The following is a 27,156-nucleotide window of genomic DNA, read 5'->3' on the forward strand; positions in this document are numbered from 1 at the left end:
AACATTGCGAGTTGCTCAAGGATCATCATGTCTATCCCTAATATGTTATAGTTCATCACGAAGCTCTAATAGCTTGGTGGCAGTGACTATGAAGAACCATCACTATCTCATCTGGAAGATTAACTCCCACTCGATTCAAGTGATTGTAGTACTCAGACAATCTGAGCACATGCTCAACGATTGAGCTTTTCTCCCTTAGTTTGCAGGCTTAAGAAACTTGTCAGAGGTCTCATACCTCTTGACGTGGGCATTAGTCTGAAATCCCAATTTCAGTCTTTGGAACATCTCATATGTTCTGAGACGTTTCAAAACCGTCTTTGGTGCCACAATTTTAAACCGTTAGCATCACACACTGAACTATCACGTAGTCATCAAAACGTGTATGTCAGATCTTTCGTAACATCTACAGACGACGCTCGAGGTTCAGCACACCGAGCGGTGCATTAAGGACATAAGCCTTCTGTGCAGCAATGAGGACAATCCTCAGTTTACGGACCCAGTCCGCATAATTGCTACTATCAACTTTCAACTAAATTTTCTCTAGGAACATATCTTAGTAGAACTAAAGCGTAAGCTACAACATTATTTGCAAAGACCTTTTGACTATGTTCATGATAATTAAGTTCATCTGATTATTTAATGAACTCCCACATAGATAGACATCCCTCTAGTCATCTAAGTGATACATGATCCGAATCGACTAGGCCGTGTCCGATCATCACGTGAGACGGACTAGTCATCATCGGTGAACATCTCCATGTTGATCGTATCTACTATACGACTCATGTTCGACCTTTCGGTCTCTTGTGTTCCGAGGCCATGTCTGTACATGCTAGGCTCGTCAAGTCAACCTAAGTGTTTTGCTTGTGTTCCGAGGCCATGTCTGTACATGCTAGGCTCGTCAACACCCGTTGTATGCGAACGTTAGAATCTATCACACCCGATCATCACGTGGTTCTTCGAAACAACGAACCTTCGCAACGGTGCACAGTTAGGGGGAACACATCTCTTGAAATTTTAGTGAGGGGTCATCTTATTTATGCTACCGTCGTTCTAAGCAAATAAGATGTAAACATGACAAACATCACATGCAAATCATAAAGTGACATGATATGGCCAATATCATCTTGCGCCTTTTGATCTCCATCTTCGAGGCGCGGCATGATCACCTTCGTCACCGGCATGACACCATGATCTCCATCATCGTGTCTTCATGAAGTTGTCTCGCCAACTATTACTTCTACTACTATGGCTAACGGTTAGCAATAAAGTAAAGTAATTACATGGCGTTTTTCATTGACACGCAGGTCATACAATAAATTAAGACAACTCCTATGGCTCCTGCCGGTTGTCATACTCATCGACATGCAAGTCATGATTCCTATTACAAGAACATGATCAATTTCATACATCACATATATCATTCATCACATCCTTTTGGCCATATCACATCACATAGCATACCCTGCAAAAACAAGTTAGACGTCCTCTAATTGTTGTTGCATGTTTTACGTGGCTGCTATGGGTTTCTAGCAAGAACATTTCTTACCTACGCAAAAGCCACAATGGTGATATGCCAATTTCTATTTACCCTTCATAAGGACCCTCTTCATCGAATCCGATCCGACTAAAGTGGGAGAGACAGACACCCGCTAGCCACCTTATGCATCAAGTGCATGTCAGTCGGTGGAACCTGTCTCACGTAAGTGTACGTGTAAGGTCGGTCCGGGCCGCTTCATCCCACAATGCCGCCGAATCAAGATAAGACTAGTAACGGCAAGCAAATTTGACAAATCATCGCCCACAACTACTTCGTGTTCTACTCGTGCATAGAATCTACGCATAGACCTAGCTCATGATGCCACTGATGGAGAACGTAACAGAAATTTAAAATAATCTACGTATCACCAAGATCAATCTATGGAGTCATCTAGCAACGAGAGAGAGGGGAGTGCATCTACATACCCTTGTAGATCGCGCGCGGAAGCGTTCAAGAGAACGGTGTTGATGGAGTCGTACTCGTCGTGATCCAAATCACCGATGATCCTAGCGCCGAACGGACAGCACCTCCGCGTTCAACACACGTACGGAGCGGGGACGTCTCCTCCTTCTTGATCCAGCAAGGGGGAAGGAGAAGTTGATGGAGATCCAACAGCACGACGACGTGGTGGTGGAAGTAGCGGGATCCCGGCAGGGCTTCGCCAAGCGCAAGCGGGGAGGAAGAGGTGTCACGGGAGGGAGGGAGGCGCCAGGGCTTGGGGGTGCTGCTCCCATGCGCCTCCCCACTATATATAGGGGTGGAGGGGGCTGGTTTCTTGCCCTCCAAGTCCATTGGGGCGTTGGCAAAGGTGGGGGGAAGAAATCCCATCATTTCCCTTCCCCACCGATTGTTATCCCCCTTTTTTAGGGATCTTGATCTTATCCCTTCGGGATATGATCTTATTCCTTCTAAGGTGGGATCTTGGTGCGCCTTGACCAGGGGTGTGGGGCCTTGCCCCCACTACCCACGTTCATGTGGGTCCCCCCATGCAGGTGGGCCCCACTTCAGAACCTTCTAGAACCTTCCCGGTACAATACCGAAAAATCCCGAACATTTTCCGGTGGCCAAAATAGGACTTCCCATATATAAATCTTTACCTCCGGACCATTCCGGAACTCCTCGTGATGTCCGGGATCTCATCCGGGACTCTGAACAACTTTCGCTTAACCGCATACTAATATCTCTACAACTCTAGCGTCACCGAACCTTAAGTGTGTAGACCCTACGGGTTCGGGAGACATGCAGACATGACCGAGACAACTCTCCGGTCAATAACCAACAGCGGGATCTGGATACCCATGTTGGCTCCCACATGTTCCACGATGATCTCATCAGATGAACCACGATGTCGAGGATTCAATCAATCCCGTATATAATTCCCTTTGTCAATCGGTACATTACTTGCCCGAGATTCGATCGTCGGTATCCCAATACCTTGTTCAATCTCGTTACCGGCAAGTCACTTTACTCGTACCGTAACGCATGATCCCGTGGCTAACTCCTTAGTCACATTGAGCTCATTATGATGATGCATTACCGAGTGGGCCCAGAGATACCTCTCCGTCATACGGAGTGACAAATCCCAGTCTCGATTCGTGCCAACCCAACAGGCACTTTCGGAGATACCTGTAGTGCACCTTTATAGCCACCCAGTTACGTTGTGACGTTTGGTACACCCAAAGCATTCCTACGGTATCCGGGAGTTGCACAATCTCATGGTCTAAGGAAATGATACTTGACATTAGAAAAGCTCTAGCAAACGAACTACACGATCTTGTGCTATGCTTAGGATTGGGTCTTGTCCATCACATCATTCTCCTAATGATGTGATCCCGTTATCAATGACATCCAATGTCCATGGTCAGGAAACCATAACCATCTATTGATCAACGAGCTAGTCAACTAGAGGCTTACTAGGGACATGTTGTGGTCTATGTATTCACACATGTATTACGGTTTCCAGTTAATACAATTATAGCATGAACAATAGACAATTATCATGAACAAGGAAATACAATAATAACCATTTTATTATTGCCTCTAGGGCATATTTCCAACAATGTCATCATTATTAGAGCATTGCCCCAGTGAGGAAAGGATGATGGAGACTATGATTCCCCCACAAGTCGGGATGAGACTCTGGACGAAAAAAATAAAAAAAAAGATAAAAAAAGAGAGAAAGGCCAAAAAAAAGAGAAGGCCCAAAAAACAAAAAAATGAGAGAAAAAGAGGGAAGGGGCAATGTTACTATCCCTTTACCACACTTGTGCTTCAAAGTAGCACCATGTTCTTCATATAGAGAGTCTCTTGAGTTATCACTTTCATATACTAGTATGAATTTTCATTATAGAACTTGGCTTGTATATTCCAACGATGGGCTTCCTCAAATGCCCTAGGTCTTCATGAGCAAGCAAGTTGGATGCACACCCACTTAGTTTTAGTTTGAACTTTCATATACTTATAGCTCTAGTGCATCCGTTGCATGGCAATCCCTACTCCTTGCATTGACATCAATTGATGGGCATCTCCATAGCCCGTTGATTAGCCGCGTCGATGTGAGACTTTCTCCTTTTTTGTCTTCTCCACATAACCCCCATCATCATATTCTATTCCACCTATAGTGCTATGTCCATGGCTCACGCTCATGTATTGCGTGAAAGTTGAAAAGGTTTAAGAACGTCAAAAGTATGAAACAATTGCTTGGCTTGTCATCGGGGTTGTGCATGATGTGAATATTTTGTGTGGTGAAGATGGACCATAGCCAGACTATATGATTTTGTAGGGATAACTTTCTTTGGCCTTGTTATTTTGAAAATACATGATTGCTTTACTAGTAGGCTTGAAGTATTATTGCTTTTATGTCAAATGATAGACTATTGCTTTGAATCACTCGTTTCTTAATATTCATGCCATGATTAGATACATGATCAAGATTATGCTAGGTAGCATTCCACATAAAAAATTATCTTTTTTATCATTTACCTACTCGAGGACGAGCATGAATTAAGCTTGGGGATGCTGATACGTCTCCGTCGTATTTATAATTTTTTATTGTTCCATGCCAATATTATGCAACTTTCATATACTTTTTGGCAACTTTTTATACTATTTTTGGGACTAACATATTGATCCAGTGCCCAGTGCCAGTTCCTGTTTGTTGCATATTTTATGTTTCGCAGAAACCCCATATCAGACGGAATCCAAACGGGATAAAAACTGACAGAGAATATTTTTGGAATATTTGGAGAATTCCGGAAGAAGAATCAACGCGAGACGGTGCCCGAGGTGGCCACGAGGCAGGGGCGCGCCTGCCCCCCGGCCGTGCCCCTGACCCTCGTGGGCCACCCGTAAGGCGGTTGATGCCCTTCTTCGGCTGCAAGAAATCTAATTTTATGAGAAAGATCTGGGCGAAAGATTCAACCATATCGGAGTTATGGATCTCCGGATATAAAAGAAACGGTGAAAGGGCAGCAGATCGGAACGCAGAAACAGAGAGAGACATAGAGATAGATCCAATCTCGGAGGGGCTCTCGCCCCTCCCACGCCTTGGAGACCATGGACCAGAGGGTAAACCCTTCTCCCATCTAGGGAGAAGGTCAAGGAAGAAGAAGAAGGAGGGGGGCTCTCTCCCCCTCGCTTCCGGTGGCGCCGGAACGCCGCCGGGGGCCATCTTCATCACCGCGATCTTCACCAACACCACCGCCATCTTCACCAACATCTCCATCACCTTCCCCCCTCTATCTACAGCGGTCCACTCTCCCACAACCCGGTGTATCCTCTACTTGAACATGGTGCTTTATGCTTCATATTATTATCCAATGATGTGTTGCCATCCTATGATGTCTGAGTAGATTTTCGTTGTCCTATCGGTGGTTGATGAATTGCTATGATTGATTTAATTTGCTTGTGGTTATGTTGCTGTCCTTTGGTGCCCATCATATGAGCGCGCGCGTGGATCACACCATAGGGTTAGTTGTATGTTGATTGGACTATGTATTGGAGGGCAAGGGTGACAGAAGCTTCAACCTAGCATAGAAATTGATGCATACGGGATCGAAGGGGGACCAATATATCTTAATGCTATGGTTGGGTTTTACCTTAATGAATGTTAGTAGTTGCGGATGCTTGCTAATAGTTCCAATCATAAGTGCATAGAATTCCAAGTCAGGGATGACATGCTAGCAGTGGCCTCTCCCACATAAAACTTGCTATCGGTCTAGTAAAGCAGTCAATTGCTTAGGGACAATTTCGCAACTCCTACCACCACTTTTCCACACTCGCTATATTTACTTTATTGTGTCTTTACTTAAACAGCCCCTAGTTTTTATTTACGTGCTCTTTATATTCTTGCAAACCTATCCAAAAACTCCTACAAAGTACTTCTAGTTTCATACTTGTTCTAGGTAAAGCGAACGTCAAGCGTGCGTAGAGTTGTATCGGTGGTCGATAGAACTTGAGGGAATATTTGTTCTACCTTTAGCTCCTCGTTGGGTTCGACACTCTTACTTATTGAAAACTGTTGCGATCCCCTATACTTGTGGGTTATCAAGACATATTACTTAAGAACTCCCACTTAGATAGACATCCCTCTAATCATTTAAGTGATCACGTGATCCAAATCAACTAAACCATGTCCGATCATCACGTGAGATGGAGTAGTTTTCAATGGTGAACATCACTATGTTGATCATATCTACTATATGATTCACGCTCGACCTTTCGGTCTCCAGTGTTCCGAGGCCATATCTGCATATGCTAGGCTCGTCAAGTTTAACCTGAGTATTCCACGTGTGCAAAACTGTCTTGCACCCGTTGTATTTGAACGTAGAGCTTATCACACCCGATCATCATGTGGTGTCTCAGCACGAAGAACTTTCGCAATGGTGCAAACTCAGGGAGAACACTTATACCTTGAAATTTAGTGAGAGATCATCTTATAATGCTACCGTCGATCTAAGCAAAATAAGATGCATAAAAGATAAACATCACATGCAATCAATATAAGTGATATGATATGGCCATCATCATCTTGTGCTTGTGATTTCCATCTCCGAAGCACCGTCATGATCACCATCGTCACCGGCGTGACACCTTGATCTCCATCGTAGCATCGTTGTCGTCTCGCCAACTATTGCTTCTACGACTATCGCTACCGCTTAGTGATAAAGTAAAACAATTACAGGGCGATTGCATTGCATACAATAAAGCGACAACCATATGGCTCCTGCCAGTTGCCGATAACTCGGTTACAAAACATGATCATCTCATACAATAAATATAGCATCATGCCTTGACCATATCACATCACAACATGCCCTGCAAAAACAAGTTAGACGTCCTCTACTTTGTTGTTGCAAGTTTTACGTGGCTGCTACGGGCTGAGCAAGAACCGTTCTTACCTACGCATCAAAACCACAACGATAGTTCGTCAAGTTAGTGTTGTTTTAACCTTCTCAAGGACCGGGCGTAGCCACACTCGGTTCAACTAAAGTTGGAGAAACTGACACCCGCCAGCCACCTGTGTGAAAAGCACGTCGGTAGAACCAGTCTCGCGTAAGCGTACGCGTAATGTCGGTCCGGGCCGCTTCATCCAACAATACCGCAGAACCAAAGTGTGACATGCTGGTAAGCAGTATGACTTGTATCGCCCACAACTCACTTGTGTTCTACTCGTGCATATAACATCTACGCATAAAACCAGGCTCGGATGCCACTGTTGGGGAACGTAGTAATTTCAAAAAATTTCCTACACACACACAGGATCATCGTGATGCATAGCAACGAGAGGGGAGAGTGTGTCCACATACCCTCGTAGACCGAAAGCGGAGGCGTTAGCACAACGCGGTTGATGTAGTCGTACGTCTTCACGATCCGACCGATCCAAGTACCGGACGTACGACACCTCCGAGTTCAGCACACGTTCAGCTTGATGACGTCCCTCGAACTCCAATGCAGCCGAGCTTTGAGGGAGAGTTACGTCAGCATGATGGCGTGGTGACGGTGATGATGATGCTACCGACGCAGGGCTTCGCCTAAGCACCGCTACGATATGATCGAGCTGGAATATGGTGGAGGGGGGCACCGCACATGGCTAAGAGATCAAGAGATCAATTATTGTGTCTAGAGGTGCCCTCCTGCCCCCGTATATAAAGGAGGGAGGGAGAGGCCGGCCCTAGAGGGGGCTCGCCAAGTGTGGGGAGTCCTACTAGGACTCCCAAGTCCTAGTAGGATTCCCCTTTCCTTTTCGGAGTAGGAGAGAAGGAAAGAGGGGGAGAGGGAGAAGGAAAAGGGGGTTGCACCCTTTGTCCAATTCGGACCGGGGGGGGGGGCGTGCGCCTCCTTCCTTTTGGCCTCTCTCCTCTATTCCCGTATGGCCCAATAAGGCCCAATACTTCTCCCGGTGAATTTCCGTAACTCCCCGGTACTCCGAAAATACCCGAATCACTCGGAACCTTTCCGATGTCGGAATATAGTCGTCCAATATATCGATCTTTACGTATCGACCATTTCGAGACTCCTCGTCATGTCCCCGATCTCATCCGGGACTCCGAACTACCTTCGGTACATCAAAACACATAAACTCATAATACAAATCATCACAGAACTTTAAGCATGCGGACCCTACGGGTTCGAGAACTATGTAGACATGACCGAAACATGTCTCCGGTCAATAACCAATAGCGGAACCTAGATGCTCATATTGGCTCCTACATATTCTACGAAGATCTTTATCGGTCAAACCGCATAACAACATACGTTGTTCCCTTTGTCATCGGTATGTTACTTGCTCGAGATTCGATCGTCGGTATCTCAATACCTAGTTCAATCTCGTTACCGGCAAGTCTCTTTACTCGTTCCGTAATACATCATCCCGCAACTAACTCATTAGTTACAATGCTTGCAAGGCTTATAGTGACGTGCATTACCGAGTGGGCCCAGAGATACCTCTCCGACAATCGGAGTGACAAATCCTAATCTTGAAATACGCCAACCCAACAAGTACCTTCGGAGACACCTGTAGAGCTCCTTTATAATCACCCAGTTACGTTGTGACGTTTGGTAGCACACAAAGTGTTCCTCCGGTAAACGGGAGTTGCATAATCTCATAGTCATAGGAACATGTATAAGTCACGAAGAAAGCAATAGCAGAATACTAAACGATCAAGTGCTAAGCTAACGGAATGGGTCAAGTCAATCACATCATTCTCTTAATGATGTGATCCCGTTAATCAAATGACAACTCATGTCTATGGCTAGGAAACATAACCATCTTTGACCAACGAGCTAGTCAAGTAGAGGCATACTAGTGACACTCTTTTTGTCTATGTATTCACACAAGTATTATGCTTCCGGTTAATACAATTCTAGCATGAATAATAAACATTTATCATGATATAAGGAAATAAATAATAACTTTATTATTGCCTCTAGCGCATATTCCCTTCACTTTTGGCTTCAATATTATGAATATGTGTATCACTATGACTGAGATCCAACAAACTATTTTCATTGGGTGTATGACCATCGAAGGTTTTATTCATGTAACAGAACAACAATTATTCTCTGAATTTAAATGAATAATCGTACTGCAATAAACATGATCAAATCATATTCATGCTCAATGCAAACACCAAATAACATTTATTTAGGTTCAACACTAATCCCGAAAGTATAGGGAGTGTGCGATGATGATCATATCAATATTGGAACCACTTCCAACACACATCATCACTTCACCCTTAACTAGTCTCTGTTCATTCTGCAACTCCCGTTTCGAGTTACTAATCTTTAGCAACTGAACTAGTATCAAATACCGAGGGGTTGCTATAAACACTAGTAAAGTACATATCAATAACATGTATATTAAATATACCTTTGTTCACTTTGCCACCTTCTTATCCGCCAAATACTTGGGGTAGTTCCGCTTCCAGTGACCAGTCCCTTTGCAGTAGAAGCACTCAGTTTCAGGCTTAGGTCCAGACTTGGGTTTCTTCACTTGAGCAGCAACTTGCTTGCCGTTCTTCTTGAAGTTCCCCTTCTATCCCTTTGCCCTTTTCTTGAAACTAGTGGTCTTGTTAACCATCGACACTTAATGCTCTTCTTGATTTCTACATTTGCCGATTTTAGCGTTGCGAAGAGCTTGGGAATTGTTTTCGTTATCCCTTGCATATTATAGTTCATCACGAAGTTCTAGTAACTTGGTGATAGTGACTGGAGAACTTTGTCAATTACTATCTTATATGGAAGATTAACTCCCACTTGATTCAAGCAATTGTAGTACCCAGACAATCTGAGCACATGCTTACTGGTTGAGCTTTTCTCCTCCATCTTGTAGGAAAAGTACTGTCAGAGGTCTCATACCTCTTGACACGGGCATGAGTATGAGATACTAATTTCAACTCTTGGAACATCGTATATGCTCCGTGGCGTTCAAAACCTTATTTGAAGTCCCAGTTCTAAGCCATAAAGCATGGTGCACTAAACTATCAAGTAGTCATCGTACCGAGCTTGTCAAAACATTCATAACATCTGCATCTGCTCCTGCAATAGTTCTATCACCTAGCGGTGCATCAAGGACATAATTTTTCTGTGCAGCAATGGGGAAAATCCTCAGATCACGGACCAATTCCGCATCATTGCTACTATCATCTTTCAACTTATTTTTCTCTAGGAACATATAAAAAATAAACGGGGAGCTACATCGCGAGCTATTGATCTACAACATAGATATGCTAATACTACCAGGACTAATTTCATGATAAATTAAAGTTCAGTTAATCATATTACTTAAGAACTCCCACTTAGATAGACATCCCTCTAGTCATCTAAATGATCACGTGATCCATATCAACTAAACCATGTCCGATCATCACGTGAGATGGAGTAGTTTTCAATGGTGAACATCACTATGTTGATCATATCTTCTATAGGATTCACGCTCGACCTTTCGGTCTCCAGTGTTCCGAGTCCATATCTGCATATGCTAGGCTCATCAAGTTTAACCCGAGTATTCTGCGTGTGCAAAACTGGCTTGCACCCGTTGTATGTTAATGTAGAGCATATCACACCCGATCATCACGTGGTGTCTCAGCACGAAGAACTATCGCAACGGTGCATACTCAGGGAGAACACTTATACCTTGAAATTTAGTGAGGGATCATCTTATAATGCTACCGCCGTACTAAGCAAAATAAGATGCATAAAGGATAAACATCACTTGCAACCAATATAAGTGATATGATATGGCCATCATCATCTTGTGCCTTTGATCTCCATCTCCAAAGCACCGTCATGATCACCATCATCACCGGCTTGACACCTTGATCTCTATCGAAGCATCATTGTCGTCTCGCCAACTATTGCTTCTACGACTATCACTACCGCTTAGTGATAAAGTAAAGCAATTACATGGCGATTGCATTTCATACAATAAAGCGACAACCATATGGCTCCTGCTAGTTGCCGATAACTCCGTTACAAAACATGATCATCTCATACAATAAAATTTAGCATCATGTCTTGACCATATCACATCACAACATGCCCTGCAAAAACAAGTTAGACGTCCTCTACTTTGTTGTTGCAAGTTTTACGTGGCTGCTACGGGCTGAGCAAGAACCGTTCTTACCTACGCATCAAAACCACAACGATTTTTCATCAAGTATGTGCTGTTTTAACCTTCAACAAGGATCAGGCGTAGCCACACTCGGTTCAACTAAAGTTGGAGAAACTGACACCCGCTAGGCACCTGTGTGCGAAGCACGTCGGTAGAACCAGTCTCGCGTAAGCGTACGCGTAATGTCGGTCCGGGCCGCTTCATCCAACAATACCGCCGAATCAAAGTATGACATGCTAGTAAGCAGTATGACTATTATCGCCCACAACTCACTTGTGTTCTACTCGTGCATATAACATCTACGCATAATCCTGGCTTGGATGCCACTGTTGGGGAACGTAGTAATTTCAAAAAAATTCCTATGCACACGCAAGATCATGGTGATGCATAGCAACGAGAGGGGAGAGTGTTGTCCACGTACCCTCGTAGACCGAAAGCGGAAGCGTTATGACAACGCGGTTGATGTAGTCGTACATCTTCATGATCGACCGATCCTAGTACCAAACGTACGGCACCTCCGCGATCTGCACATGTTCAGCTCGGTGACGTCCCACAAACTCACGATCCAGTAGAGCTTCGAGGGAGAGCTTCGTCAGCACGACAGCGTGATGACGGTGATGATGAAGCTACCGGCGCAGGGCTTCGCCTAAGCACTACGACGATATGACCGAGGTGGATTATGGTGGAGGGGGGCACCGCACACGGCTAAGAGATCAATGATTAACTTGTGTGTCTATGGGGTGCCCCCTGGCCACGTATATAAAGGATGGAGGGAGGAGGAGGCCGGCCCTCATAGGGCGCGCCCAAAGTGTGGAGTCCTACTAGGACTCCCTAGTCCTGCTAGGATTCCACCTCCCACATGGAATAGGAAAAAGGGAAGGGAGAAGGAGAAGGAAGGAAGGGGGCGCCCCCTTTCCCTAGTCCAATTCGGACCAGTCCATGGGGAAGGGTTGTGGCCACCATTGAGGCCTTTCTCTCCTTTCCTGTATGGCCCATTAAGGCCCAATACGAATCCCTGTAACTCTCCGGTACTCCGAAAAATACCCGAATCACTCGGAACCTTTCTGATGTCCGAATATAGCCTTTCAATATATCGATCTTTACGTCTCGACCATTTTGAGACTCCTTGTCATGTTTCCGATCTCACCCGGGACTCTGAACAAACTTGGTCATCAAATCACATAACTCATAATACAAATCGTCACAGAACGTTAAGCGTGCGGACCCTACGGGTTCGGGAACTATGTAGACATGACCGAGACTCATCTCCGGTCAATAACCAATAGCGGAACCTGGATGCTCATATTGGTTCCTACATATTCTACGAAGATCTTTATCGGCCAAACCGCATAACAACATATGTTGTTCCCTTTGTCATCGGTATGTTACTTGCCCGAGATTCGATCGTCGGTATCTCAATACCTAGTTCAATCTCGTTACCGGCAAGTCTCTTTACTCGTTCCGTAATGCATCATCCCGCAACTAACTCATTAGTCACATTGCTTACAAGGCTTATAGTGATGTGCATTACCGAGAGGGCCCAGAGATACCTCTCCGACAATCGGAGTGACAAATCCTAATCTCGATCTATGCCAACTCAACAACACCATCGGAGACACCTGTAGAGCACCTTTATAATCACCCAGTTACGTTGTGACGTTTGGTAGCACACAAAGTGTTCCTCCGGTATTCGGGAGTTGCATAATCTCATAGTCATAGGAACATGTATAAGTCATGAAGAAAGCAATAGCAACATACTAAACGATCAAGTGCTAAGCTAACGGAATGGGTCAATTCAATCACATCATTCTCTAATGATGTGATCATGTTAATCAAATGACAACTCATGTCTATGGCTAGGAAACTTAACCATCTTTGATTCAACGAGCTATTCAAGTAGAGGCATACTAGTGACACTCTGTTTGTCTATGTATTCACACATGTACTAAGTTTCCGGTTAATACAATTCTAGCATGAATAATAAAAATTTATCATGATATAAGGACATATATATAACAACTTTATTATTGCCTCTATGGCATATTTCCTTTAATGATGCAGACTAGATCCGTGATCTGAGGATTATCCTCATTGCTGCATAGAAGAATTGTGTCCTTAATGCACCGCTAGGTGATAGACCTATTGCAGGAGTATATGCAAACGTTATGAACGTTTGGCAAGCTCGATATGATGACTACTTGATAGTTTAGTGCACCATGCTTTACGGCTTAAAACCGGTATTTCAAAACGTTTTGAACGTCATGGAGCATATAAGATGTTCCAAGAGTTGAAATTAGTATTTCAGACTCATGCCCGTGTCGAGAGGTATGAGACCTCTGACAGTACTTTGCCTACAAGATGGAGGAGAATAGCTCAACGAGTGAGCATGTGCTCAGATTGTCTGGGTACTACAATCGCTTGAATCAAGTGGGAGTTAATCTTCCAGATAATATAGTGATTGATAGTGTTCTCTAGTCACTATCACCAAGCTAATAGAACTTCGTGATGAACTATAATATGCAAGGGATGACGAAAATGATTCCCGAGCTCTTCGCGATGATGAAATCGGCGAAGGTAGAAATCAAGAAAAAGCATCAAGTGTTGATGGTTGACAAGACCACTAGTTTCAAGTAAAAGGGCAAAGTGATAGAAAGGGAACTTCAAGAAGAATGGCAAGCAAGTTGCCACTCCCATGAAGAAGCTCAAAGCTGGACCTAAGCCTGAAACTGAGTGCTTCTACTGCAAAGGGAATGGTCACTAGAAGCGGAACTACCCCAAATATTTGCCGGATAAGAAGGATCGCAAAGTGAACAAAGGTATATTTGATATACCGATTATTGATGTGTACTTTACTAGTGTTCATAGCAACCCCTGGGTATTTGATACCGGTTCAGTTGCTAAGATTAGTAACTCGAAACGGGAGTTGCAGAATGAACTGAGACTAGTTAAGGGTGAAGTGACGATGTGTGTTGGAAGTGGTTCCAAGATTGATCTGATCATCATCGCACACTCCCTATACTTTCGGGATTAGTGTCGAAACCTAAATAAATGTTATTTGGTGTTTGCGTTGAGCATAAATATGATTTGATCATGTTTATTGCAATACGGTTATTCATTTAAAGTCAGAGAATAATTGTTGTTCTGTTCACATGAATAAAACCTTCGATGGTCATACACCCAATGAAAATAGTTTGTTGGATCTCGACCGTAGTGATACACATATTCATAATATTGAAGCCAAAAGATGCAAAGTTAATAATGATAGTGCAACTTATTTGTGGCACTGCCGTTTAGGTCATATCGGTATAAAGCGCATGAAGAAACTCCATGCTGATGGGCTTTTGGAATCACTTGATTATGAATCACTTGGTGCTTGCGAACTGTGCCTCATGGGCAAGATGACTAAAACTCCGTTCTCCGGAACAATGGAATGAGCTGCTGACTTATTGGAAATAATACATACTGATGTATGTGGTCCAATGAGTATTGAGGCTCGTGGCGGGTATCGTTATTTTCTTACCTTCACAGATGATTTGAGTAGATATGGTTATATCTACTTAATGAAGCATAAGTCTGAAACATTTGAAAAGTTCAAAGAATTTCAGAGTAAAGTGGAAAATCATCGTAACAAGAAAATAAAGTTTCTACGATCTGATCGTGGAGGTGAATATTTGAGTTACGAGTTTGGCCTTCAATTAAAACAATGTGGAATAGTTTCACAAACTCATGCCACCTGGAACACCACAGCATAATGGTGTGTCCGAACGTCATAACCATACTTTATTGGATATAGTGCAATCTATGATGTCTCTTACCGATTTACCACTATCGTTTTGGGGTTATGCATTAGAGACAGCTACATTCACGTTAAATAGGGCACCGTCTAAATCTGTTGAGACGACACCGTATGAACTATGGTTTGGCAAGAAACCTAAGATGTCATTTCTTAAAGTTTGAGGTTGCAATGCTTATGTGAAAAAGTTTCAACCTGGTAAGCTCAAACCCAAATCGGAGAAGTGCGTCTAAATCCGTTGAGACGACACCGTATGAACTATGGTTTGGCAAGAAACCTAAGATGTCGTTTCTTAAAGTTTGAGGTTGCAATTCTTATGTGAAAAAGTTTCAACCAGATAAGCTCAAACCCAAATCGGAGAAGTGCGTCTTCATAGGATACCCAAAAGAAAATGTTGGGTACACCTTCTATCACAGATCCGAAGGCAAGATCTTTGTTGCTAAGAATGGATCCTTTCTAGAGAAGGAGTTTCTCTCGAAAAAAGTGAGTGGGAGGAAAGTAGAACTTGATGAGGTAATTGTACCTTCTTCCGAATTGGAAAATAGTTCATCACAGAAATCAGTTCCAGTGATGCCTACACCAATTAGTGAGGAATATTAATGATGATGATCATGAAACTTCAGATCAAGTTACTACCGAATCTTGTAGGTCAACCAGAGTACGGTCCGCACCAGAGTGGTACGGTAATCCTGTTCTGGAGGTCATGTTACTTGACCATGACGAACCTACGAACTATGAGGAAGCGATGATGAGCCCAGATTCCGCGAAATGGCTTAAGGCCATGAAATCTGAGATGGGATCCATGTATGAGAACAAAGTATGGACTTTGATTGACTTTGCCCGATGATCGGCGAGCCATTGAGATTAAATGGATCTTCAAGAGGAATACGGACGCTGATAGTAGTGTTACTATCTACAAAGCTCGAATTGTCGCAAAAGGTTTTTGACAAGTTCAAGTGTTGACTACGATGAGAGTTTCTCACTCGTATCGATGCTTAAAAGTCTGTCCGAATCATGTTAGCAATTGCCGCATTTTATGAAATTTGGCAAATGGATGTCAAACCTGCATTCCTTAATGGATTTCTTAAAGAAGAGTTGTACATGATGCAACCAGAAGGTTTTGTCGATCCTAAAGGTGCTAACAAAGTGTGCAAAGCTCCAACGATCTATCTATGAACTGGTGCAAGCATCTCGGAGTTGGAATATACGCTTTGATGAGTTGATCAAAGCATATAGTTTCATACAGACTTGCGGTGAAGCCTGTATTTACAAAAAGTGAGTGGGAGCACTACAACCTTTCTGATAAGTATATGTGAATGACATATTGTTGATCGAAAATGATGTAGAATTTTCTGGAAAGCATAAATGAGTGTTTGAAAAGAGTTTTTCAAAGAAAGACCTCGGTGAAGCTTCTTAAATATTGAGCATCAAGATCTATAGAGATAAATCAAGACGCTTGATAAGTTTTTTCAAAAAGTACATACCTTGACAAGTTTTTGAAGTAGTTCAAAATGGAACAGTCAAAGAAGGAGTTCTTGCCTGTGTTGCAAGGTGTGAAGTTGAGTATGACTCAAAGCCCGACCACAACAGAATATATAGAGAGAATGAAAGTCATTCCCTATGCCTCAGGCATAGGTTCTATAAAGTATGCCATGTTGTGTACCAGACCTATTGTATACCCTACCCTAAGTTTGGCAAGGGAGTACAATAGTTATCTAGGAGTAGATCACTGAACAACGGTCGAAATTATCCTAAGAGGACTAAGGAAATATTTCTCGGTTATGGAGGTGATAAAGAGTTCATCGTAAAGAGTTACGTCGATGCAAGCTTTGACACTAATCCAGATGACTCTAAGTCTCAGTCTGGATACATATTGAAAGTGGGAGCAATTAGGTAGAGTAGCTCCGTGTAGAGCATTGTAGACATAGAAATTTGCAAAATACATACGGATCTGAATATGGCAGACCCGTAGACTAAAAACTTCTCTCACAAGCAAACCATGATCACTCTTGGGTGCTAATCACATTGCAATGTGAACTAGATTATTGACTCTAGTAAACCCTTTGAGTGTTGGTCGCATGGCGATGTGAACTATTGGTGTTAAATCACATGGCGATGTGAACTAGATTATTGACTCTAGTGCAAGTGGGAGACTGAAGGAAATATGCCCTAGAGGCAGTAATAAAGTTATTATTTCATTTCATGTTTATTATTCATGCTAGAATTGTATTAACCGGAAACTTGATACATGTGTGAATACATAGACAAAACAAAGTTTCCCTAGTATGCCTCTACTAGACTAGCTCGTTAATCAAAGATGGTTAAGTTTCCCGACCATAGACATGTGTTGTCATTTGATGAACGGGATCACATCATTAGAGAATGATGTGATGGACAAGACTCATCCGTTAGCTTAGCATTATGATCGTTAAGTTTTATTGCTACTGCTTTCTTCATGACTTATACATGTTCATCTGACTATGAGATTATGCAACTCCCGAATACCGGAGGAACACCTTGTGTGCTATCAAATGTCACAACGTAACTGGATGATTATAAAGATGCTCTACAGGTGTCTCCGAGGGTGTTTGTTGGGTTGGCATAGATCAAGATTAGGATTTGTCACTCCGTGTATCGGAGAGGTATCTCTGGGCCCTCTCGGTAATGCACATCACTATAAGCCTTGCAAGCAATCTGACTAATGAGTTAGTTGCGGGATGATGCATTACGGAACGAGTAAAGAGACTTGCCGGTAACGAGATTGAACTAGGTATGGTGATACCAACGATCGAATCTCGGGCAAGTAACATACCGATGACAAAGGGAACAACGTTTGTTGTTATGCGGTTTGACCGATAAAGATCTTCGTAGAATATGGAGGAGCCAATATGAGCATCCAGGTTCCGCTATTGGTTATTGACCGGAGATGTGTCTCGGTCATGTCTACATAGTTCTCGAACCCGTAGGGTCCGCACGCTTAACATTCGATGACGATTTGTATTATGAGTTATGTGATTTGATGACCGAAGTTTGTTCGGAGTCCTGGATGAGATCGGGGACATGACGAGGAGTCTCGAAATGGTCGAGAGGTAAAGATCGATATATTGGAAGGCTATATTCGGAAATCGGAAAGGTTCCGAGTGATTCGGGTATTTTTCGGAGTACCGGAGAGTTACAGGAATTCGTCGGGAGAAGTATTGGGCCTTATTGGGCCATACGGGAATAGAGGAGGCAGGCCAAAGGGAAGGAGGCGCGCGCCCCCCATGGGTCCGAATTGGACTAGGGGAAAGGGGGCGGCGCCCCCCCCCCCTTTGCCCTTTCCTACTCCCTCTCTCTTTCCCTCTTTCTTCTCTCCTACTCCGGAAAGGAAAGGGGGAATCCTACTAGGACTTGGGAGTCCTAGTAGGACTCCCCACACTTGGCGCGCCCCCTCTAGGGCCGGCCTCCTCCTCCTCCCTCCTTTATATACGTGGGCAAGGGACACCCCAAAGGCACAACAAAGTTTCTCTTAGCCGTGTGCGGTGTCCCCCTTCATAGTTACACACCTCGGTCATATCGTCGTAGTGCTTAGGCGAAGCCCTGCGCCGGTAACTTCATCATCACCGTCACCACGCCGTCGTGCTAACGGAACTCTCCGTCGGCCTCAACTGGATCAAGAGTACGAGGGACGTCACCGAGCTGAACGTGTGCAGATCGCGGAGGTGCCGTGCTTTCGGTACTTGATCGGTTGGATCGCGAAGACGTTCGACTACATCAACCGCGTCACTTGATGCTTCCACTTACGGTCTACGAGGGTACGTGGACAGCACTCTCCCGCTCGTTGCTATGCATCACATAGATCTTGCGTGATCGTAGGAAAAAAATTAAATTACTGCGTTCCCCAACACCACGAGCCTCGGCCTGACCTAATTCCAAGCCGATATATATATCGTCGCCCCGAGAAAAAAATCAAACAGAAAGTTTCGCGTTTTTACGATACGGAGCCGCCGCCGCCTCGTGTTCTTCGTCGGGAGGCTTGATCCGGAGTCCGTTCGGGGCTCCGAAGAGGGGAATTCGTCGTCGTCGTCATCAACAACCCTGCTTCATTAACAACCTCATGATGCTCATCACCGGAAGTGAGTAATTTTATTGTAGGCATACTAGAGGTAGATGTAGATGGATGAGATTCGTCATGTAATTGAGTCCGTTTGTTAGGGCTTGATCCCTAGTATTGACTATGTTTTGAACTTGGTGTTGATATGACTTTGTTATGCTTAATGCTTGTCACTACGGTCCAAGTGTCATGATTTCAGATATGAATCTATTATGTTTTCATGAATATATTTGAGTTCTTGATCCTGTTTGCAAGTTATATGCACTTATCATTGTTTTGATCCATAGACCCTAATGTGACAATAATTGGGATACTCTCTAGGGATGACTGTAATTTAAGAAGTTCATGTATTCACTGGTTGTTAATGCTTTGTTCCCGTTCTCTATTAAAAGGAGCACCTTAATGACACTTAGTTTCCATTAGGACCCCGCTGCCACCGGAGGGTAGGACAAAAAATGTCATGCAAGTTCTTACCGCAAGCACGTATGACTATATATGGAATACATACCTACATATGATTGATGAATTGGAGCTATTGTGCATCGCTCTAGGTTGTGACTGTTACATAATGAATTTTATCCAAATATTCATTGCTACTCCATGCTTGCGCTTTCATAATATTGTCTTGGCTTAAGTTACTATTACTGATGTTGTTGCACTTGCTACAAAACTGCTACTGTTACTGTTACTTTTGCTACTACTATATCCACTGCTATCATATTATTGTGATGCTAATAAATTGATGCAAAGAAGTGACTTATCAGGTGTGGTTGAATTGACAACTCTACTCCACCGAGTTACTGTCGCTGTTCAATGCATTAACTTGCACACATGTGATCGAGGCCAACTTTCAGCTCATGCTGGATGCCAGTGCCACCTCACCTAATTAACCTTGCATTAATAATGTCCTATTTCCTGTCACACAAAACCTTGACTGCCACTACCAGTTGTTAAGTTCAGATTAAATAATGGATCATCATGGAGTAACAAATACAGTAGTTCGTTCTTTAATGGCCATAAACACCTTATGTCTTTTCTTCACTGCTCATCAGTCCAAATTGTACAGAACATTGTTGCCCTGCCAGATCGTCCTTGGCGCATCTATCTTCTTCAGTACCTATCTGTCATAAATTGTTGCCATTTGTAGCAACTATTCGAGTGACAACCTTACTGCTACAAGATGCCACCTTAATGACGAATCATCAGATTGTAGTAGTACTTCATATAAATTGTTGCCATTCGGAGCACTGTTGGAGTGACAACCTTACTGCTACAAGATGCCACTTGAATGATGAATCGTCAGATTGTACTCACACCACACAAGGATCACACATTATGGATCATGTATGCCGATTCAGCTCAGGCCATTCATCTTCCATTCTCAATCATGGGTCACGGTCTCACGGATGATCGGCCGGCAGCTCCGGCGCGGCGTCGACGACGTAGCCGCGCAGCGAGGGCGTCCGGACCATGGCGAGCTCCGCCTCCCTGCGCTTGTGCTGCACCCTCCTCCTGGCGATGTAGCCGCGCACCCACGGCGTCACGTCCTCGCTGACCTTGATCATGGCGAAGAAGAGCAGGCGGTAGATGACGATCATGCCGAAGAGCACGGACAGGTCCAGCCACTTGGAGCGGCTCACGTCGATCTGGAACACGTTCTCCAGGATGTACTCCCCCGGGATCTTGGGCAGCTCCTCGTCCTGGTTGTCGAACACCAGCCCCACCAGGTCGTTCTGGTACTGCCCCTGCGAACCACCCAACCATCAAGAAAACTTGATCTCGAGCTCGTCGCCGGTGGCATATACAGTAGCTCTGCGAGCTGAAAGAGAATCCATCCCGTACCTGCAGTGCCCAGTAGTGGAAGCTGATATAGGACATGGGGTACCTCCAGAAGGGCTTCGGGATGTCGTGCGGGAGCCTGAAGTACCCCGACACCAGCATGAATATCCCCTGACGCATTTCCAACAGTACCCTTTTAGTTGATGCATCGCATCGCATGTTTGGAAACAGTAGTATGAGCTGAGAGATGATGATCATCATGGACGTTACCTGTATCCCGGCGCCGATGATGATGCCCATGAGGAAGTTGGGGATGATGCTGGCGATGGCCATCATGAGGCTCTCGACGACGGTGACGCTGGCGTAGAGGCAGAGCACGAAGAAGACGTAGTGCATGAAGCCCGGGTGGAGGCGCACCATGAAGTAGCACAGCGTCCCCGACAGGAAGGTGATGAGGATCAGGAACGGCATCGCCGACAGCGTGTTGCTGATCACGAACGCCAGCACGCCGTAGTGCCCGTTCAGCCGCTCCCTCTGGAACACCTGAAGAAACAAAGCTTGTTTTGAGCCTGAAGAACTGCTTCACAATGTCAAAGAGCAGGTGATCTCTGATGGTCACGTCGGCAGTGCAAACCTTCATGTCCTCCACGAAAGACGGGAACCCTCCGATCGACATGAACGTGACGAAGCCGAAGATGAAGGACGCGCACGCGCCCCGTGCCTGAATTCATGCATGTTTACACAGTTTTTTTTTTCTGTCAGATCACCAAACTTGACACAATGCCAGTTCAGGACAGCCAAAGCTGTGCAGTGCCTGGAAGAGAAATGGCAGTGTCAAACTGAAGGAGATTGTTCTTGTTTATGTTACCAGGATGGAGTTGTATTTGGTGCCGACGTTGAGGTAGATGGACCCAATGCAGACGGTGACCACAATGTAGATGACAAGCCTCAGCCAGTAGTACCCAAAGTCCCTCGACATGTTGACGAACGATCGCTTGGTGAGCGTGCAGGCCTGCATCCCAAAGCTGGCCTGGCTCCCCCCTGCGTCCAGGACCGTCCCTTTCTGCAGCCGGAAAACCCCACACGAATGATGATGAATTCTCTTGGGGTCATAGAGAAATTGCTGAACTGAATGGGACGAATATATGGAGTACTCTACTTACCACCCGTGCCATCTCGTCGACCTTCTGCCGCGCCGTCAAGTAGTGCTGCGAGTGCTGGTAGTAGCTGAACAGCCTTCTGATGGCGTCCGAAGTCGTGATGTGCTCGAGGGGATCGTCGGACCTCTCAAACTATGTATGTATGCAGAAACGGAGCAAGGTTTCATTCAGTCAGGACATGTGCCAGTGAGCCACATTCAGTCAGTAACAGTGTCTGAATTCTGAAACTTACTCTCATCTTCATTGATCCTTTCAGTGTGGCCTTCACCTTGTCGAAGTCCGCGTTTATGCACCGGAGGAAATGATCCGACGGGTTGCGCAGCGGCGGGCACGGGAAGCCAGCTTGGGCAAAGAACTACATACAATTAAAATGCACAGAGCAGGAGAGGATTCAGCAACCCCACTGGCATTGCAGGAACACACATATATAAGACATGCAAACTCAGGTAGATATATGTGCTATAGTACCTCGCAAGCCTCGGAAGCCTGTCCAAAGTAGACTGTTTTGCCCCCTGAGAGAAGATAGAGGCGATCGAAAAGCTCGAAGACCTCGCTGCTGGGCTGGTGGATGGACGCGATCACGGTCCGGCCATCCCTCGCCAGCCCACGCAGAGTCTGTGTCACGAAGAACGCCGAAGCACTGCACAGTTGAAATTTTGTGGCATGTCAGCTACATGGATGGAAGTGGTACGACACATGGTTGTGCTGAAACCTGAAACTCTCATGGAATCATATGGAAGAGGAATCATATGGAAGAGGAATCATATGGAAGAGGAGCAACGGTGAAGTTACTGCATAGCACCTGTCAAGACCACTGGTGGGCTCATCCAGGAAGAGCAGCCTAGGCCTCATGAGTATCTCTAGGGCAATGCTGACCCTCCTCTTCTCGCCGCCGCTGACCCCTCTCAGGTGCCAATTGCCGATGACCGTGTCTGCGCAGTCCTGGAGCCCCATCTCCACGATGGTGCCCTCCACCAAGGCACGCTTCTCTTCCATGGGCATGTTGTCGGGGAGCCGAAGGCGCGCCGAGTACGAGATCGTCTCCCTCACAGTCAGCGTGCCGATCAAGTTGTCGTCTTGAGTCACATAGGCCTGGAATTGCAAAAAAGTTGTGATTGTCACTTTTAGTATAACGGTGAGTGGTTTGAGTGTAAGTGCATGTAAATAATTTGTTTAAGACAACATTTTCTTCATGAGGAAAAGTACAAACTACTAAATGTACAGCAAAAAAACCTGGGTTGTCAGGTGTCATGAGTTTTTTATGAGCAGATTCCTGAGGGAAAAAAACAGGTAAACAATAACCAACCAACAATACCCATAAGGAACAGGAAGAAGGTAAATTCTAGCAGATCTCCCAATCTTGACCAGAAACTGCTGAACTGATCTCCAGGCACAAGTAGTGCAGCTGCAGTTCAGGAGATAACCTCCAACACATAGCAGATGCAGCTAAGCTAAGCTAGCACAAACCCAAAACCCAGCAAGGTTCCAAGCCTGCCACGTGGCACTTTTTTTTTGATAAATGACGCTTTTATTATCTCAAAATGTAGCATCAAGCGGATAGTACAAAGCATTATGAGTAACACCCGGCCTCTGCATAACTAAGTGGCACATGACCCATTTCTTGTTGTAAATGAACATTGCTACATGTTTTATTTTTTTGCAGGTGTAGTAACATTACTACATGGTTGGTATCAGGTGATGCCGAATCACAGAAAGATCCAATCACAATTCAAGATGGAACACAAACATGGAAAGGGAGCAAGCGGGAAAAACATATGGTCAGACACTGTACACCATGTCACCGTCACGGCATCACCTAGCTGGCTAGCTGCTACTGTGTTGTATGCCCAAATCCATTAACGATATTCATGGAATTAACGTTCTTGTTGGTCGATATGTTAGTGTACGATTGTAGTGCTAGAGTGTTCATGAAGATAATTGCGGCTTGTGTTTTTCTTTTGCGGGTGGCTTGTGTTTTTTTTTTTGGTGGGGGACTGTAGTTTAGTTGTATGAATGTGAATAAATAGTACTTTTACTTTCTAAATGAACTAGTATTTGAAGGCGCAAAATGCACAAATCTGTATGGAACCATGCATGTCACTGCAAGTGGTACTACTTAAGAGTGACAACGGCGGCCGGGCGGCTAGGTACGTACCGCGGCGCCGAAGGAGAGGTTTGCCTTGCGGCCGTTGAGCAGGATGGTCCCGGAGAGGAAGGCGTTGGCGGCGAGGCGGCCGGCGAGCGCGTCGAGCAGCGTGGACTTGCCGGAGCCGGAGGGGCCCATGAGCGCGGTGATGGTGCCCGGCTCGGCGTACCCCGTGAGCGCCTGGAGCACGGTCTGCGTGTCGCCGCTGCCGAGCGCGACGGTGACCGTGAGGTCCCTCCACGCCAGCCGCGCCGACACGTCCCCGAGGAACTCCACCGCCGCCTTCTCCCGCCACAGCGTCTCGCTCAGCGGGCTCAGCGCCGGCGCCGCCGCCACCGCCACCGCCCGCCCCGCCGCCTTCCCCACGTCCTCCAGCTCCGCCTTGACCTGCCCCACCGCCGCCGCCTCCTTCGCCGTCCCCGCCCGTGCCTTCTTCATCGCCTCGCCGGCCGGACACCACCACCTTGCGAGGTCGTGAGAGCAGAGCAGACGAGGGCAAGCCGGAGGTTCCTCTTGGCGACAAGTGGTGGGAACGCACGCACACGGCTCGTTCTCCTCGCCGCAGCTACGTATGGGAGGAAGCTAGCTGGCCGTACAAGCCAGGCCGGCGTGGGAGAAGAATGACGTTTCTTGGGCGGCGTGTCCAAGCTGCAACTGTAGGCTGCTCTGCTCTCTCTCTCTCTCTCTCTCTCTCTCTCTCTCTCTCTGTGACTGCCTCTGGGTCTCTGTGTACGCGCTTGGGGTGGCGAGTTTTTATGAAGGAGCGAGGAGTGAAGCGAAGTGAAGAGGGGGTGGATGCGAGGAGTTAATGGAGGCGCAGAGTCGAGAGAGACGGGCTGCGGGGGTTTGACCTGGGGTCAAGCGAGAGGAGGGGGCGGCGCATGCATGCGATGCAGATGAGGCGGTGGATGCCTGTTTGGTGTGAGCTTGGCGCGGAGAGGAACACATGCATGCAACGGGGGTGCAAAACCGCCGGGTCACGCACACACCGTTTAGACGCTCTCGGCCGCTACCTGCCTTCCTTCGATCGCAGTTTGGCTGGACAGAATTGTAGTATTGCACTGTTGCTGGTTGATCCAACAGCTAGGGTAGAGAGCAACTTGCAAATTCAGCATCAGGTTTCATGACAACTTGTTTCTACGAGAGTGGACCAAAAGAAAAATCTAATACTCTCTCCGTTCACAGATATAAGATGTTCTGGCTTTTTTCCAAACGGAATTTATGTGGACACATTTTGATGTGTTTGTTCATCGTTTAAATCTGTGTGTAATCCATTAAAATATCAAAATATCTCATATTTGTGAACGGAGGGAGTACATGGTTGGTGTAAACTAAAACAAAGAGTATCGTTTTCTCTTTATTGATCAACGAAAAAAAAGAAATATATCAGGAGGCGCCTTTGGCAAAACCCTAGCCACCGCCGCTGTCTTCGGAAGATGCTAACGGGGAAAGCTCGCTTGGCGGACCAACGGCGGAGCTAGTTGGTTCCTGCAGGGGTCATGGCCCCCAACCTTGGTAAAACTACATGGGGAATTTTCTTATGAAAATATTGTCTTCAGCCCTCCCCCTCCCCCCTCCACCCAACACATTTTGCCTAGCTCAGCCACTACTAGGGAAAAGCTTATACATAGAGACTTATCAGTAGCGCTTGTTAAAACAATGCGCTACTGCTATCTAATAGTAGCGCGGGAAGAAAACGCCTGCTACTTTGGTGGAAGAAAACGCCCGCTACTGCTACATAAATAGCAGTAGCGCGTCCCTCATAAAAAGCGCTACTACTATAACTGTTACACCATTGCCGCCAGGCTTGGTGTAGTAGTAGCACCCTTCTAAGGACAGCCCTACTGCTAACAAAATAGTATTGTAGCAGCGCGTTTTAAGGCGACAGTGTCACAACTAAGAAAAGAAAAAGGAAAGAAAAAAAGGAAAGAAAACAATTAAAGAAAAGAAAAAATGAAGCAATAGCAGCAGCGTGTTTTCACGAAAGCGCTATAGCTACTTTTGCTATAACACATTTTCCGAACAAGCGCTATAGCTAACTTATTTATAGCAGTAGCGTGTTCCACCAAAAAGCGTTATAGCTAAGTAGCTATAGCGCTTGTTGGGCAAAAGCGCTACCACTAAGTTTGACTTGTCCCGCAAATTTCAGGCGCTCGATTTGTCCACTTTGTAGCAAAGGTCATGCCGAAATTTTCCGTGAATTTCGGCAATGACTTGTGCTACAAACTAGGACATATCGAGTGACCGGGATTTGTCGCAACGGGAATGAATCAACATTCCTGCAAAACATAGGCCTTTTTATGTTATTATTCATTTTAGTAGGTCTAGAATTAATTGACTAGATTTAATCGTAGGAAACATGGCTAGCAACGATGAAGGACAGGGTTCTGGTGATTGCAACGTCTACGAGGCGGCAGGCACATATTTGAACTATCTCGGGCAGCAACAGTTGTTGCAGTGCCCACCTGTCACATCCGAGACTGAGACCGACATCGAGACCGACACCGAGACCGACACCGCGAAGCCGGTATAGAACCGAAACCGAAGAGGATACGACGCCCAAACTAGATCAACACTACTAGACTGGTGGTCATGGAGGTTGTGACGCCCTGAGACCGACGCTTCAGATGCCTTCCATGTTTTCGTTGTCGCCGTGTGTTTTATTTGTTTGTTGCATTTCATCATGTCATCTTTTGCATTGCATCGGCACTCGTTGCCGTCATTGTTTTTAAACTTGCATTCGCTCGTAGTTGCCGCGTCCCCCCTTGCTTTCGTTGACCGTTCCGAGACCAACCTTGTTCTTCGTTTGCCCTCTGGCCTAAACCAGAGTCTCTCTGTACAGTGCACAAACCCCCTTGTGTGCGCGTCCGAAGCTGTCCCAAACCCGGACCGCTCAGTCATGACCATTGGGTCCAGATCATCCCCAAACATCTATAAAACATCTCCGTTTTATTATTCGGGCTACCTAACCTATTTATTTACGATCGCCCGATTATAATCGGACGGACCGGATTAGCCCTACCCAGTCC

At 45.5% G+C, this 27,156-nt stretch overlaps 1 protein-coding gene across 1 annotated transcript; it reads right to left on the reverse strand.

Annotated features, from left to right (window-relative positions):
* Window positions 1-20,258: 20,258 nt before the first annotated feature.
* On the reverse strand, window positions 20,259-24,951 carry LOC123181164 (ABC transporter G family member 11). The gene is made up of 10 exons (XM_044593408.1): window positions 24,137-24,951; window positions 22,784-23,073; window positions 22,450-22,621; window positions 22,214-22,336; window positions 21,985-22,113; window positions 21,690-21,884; window positions 21,456-21,542; window positions 21,092-21,364; window positions 20,885-20,992; window positions 20,259-20,787 (listed from the first exon to the last, which is right to left on the reverse strand). Exons 1-10 carry the CDS (start codon window positions 24,563-24,565, stop codon window positions 20,443-20,445), a joined length of 2,151 nt encoding a protein of 716 aa, XP_044449343.1. The 5' UTR covers window positions 24,566-24,951; the 3' UTR covers window positions 20,259-20,442.
* Between the last annotated feature and the right edge of the window lie 2,205 nt (window positions 24,952-27,156).

Source organism: Triticum aestivum, chromosome 1D (genome assembly GCF_018294505.1).
Source record: "Triticum aestivum cultivar Chinese Spring chromosome 1D, IWGSC CS RefSeq v2.1, whole genome shotgun sequence".
Taxonomy (NCBI): domain Eukaryota; kingdom Viridiplantae; phylum Streptophyta; class Magnoliopsida; order Poales; family Poaceae; genus Triticum; species Triticum aestivum.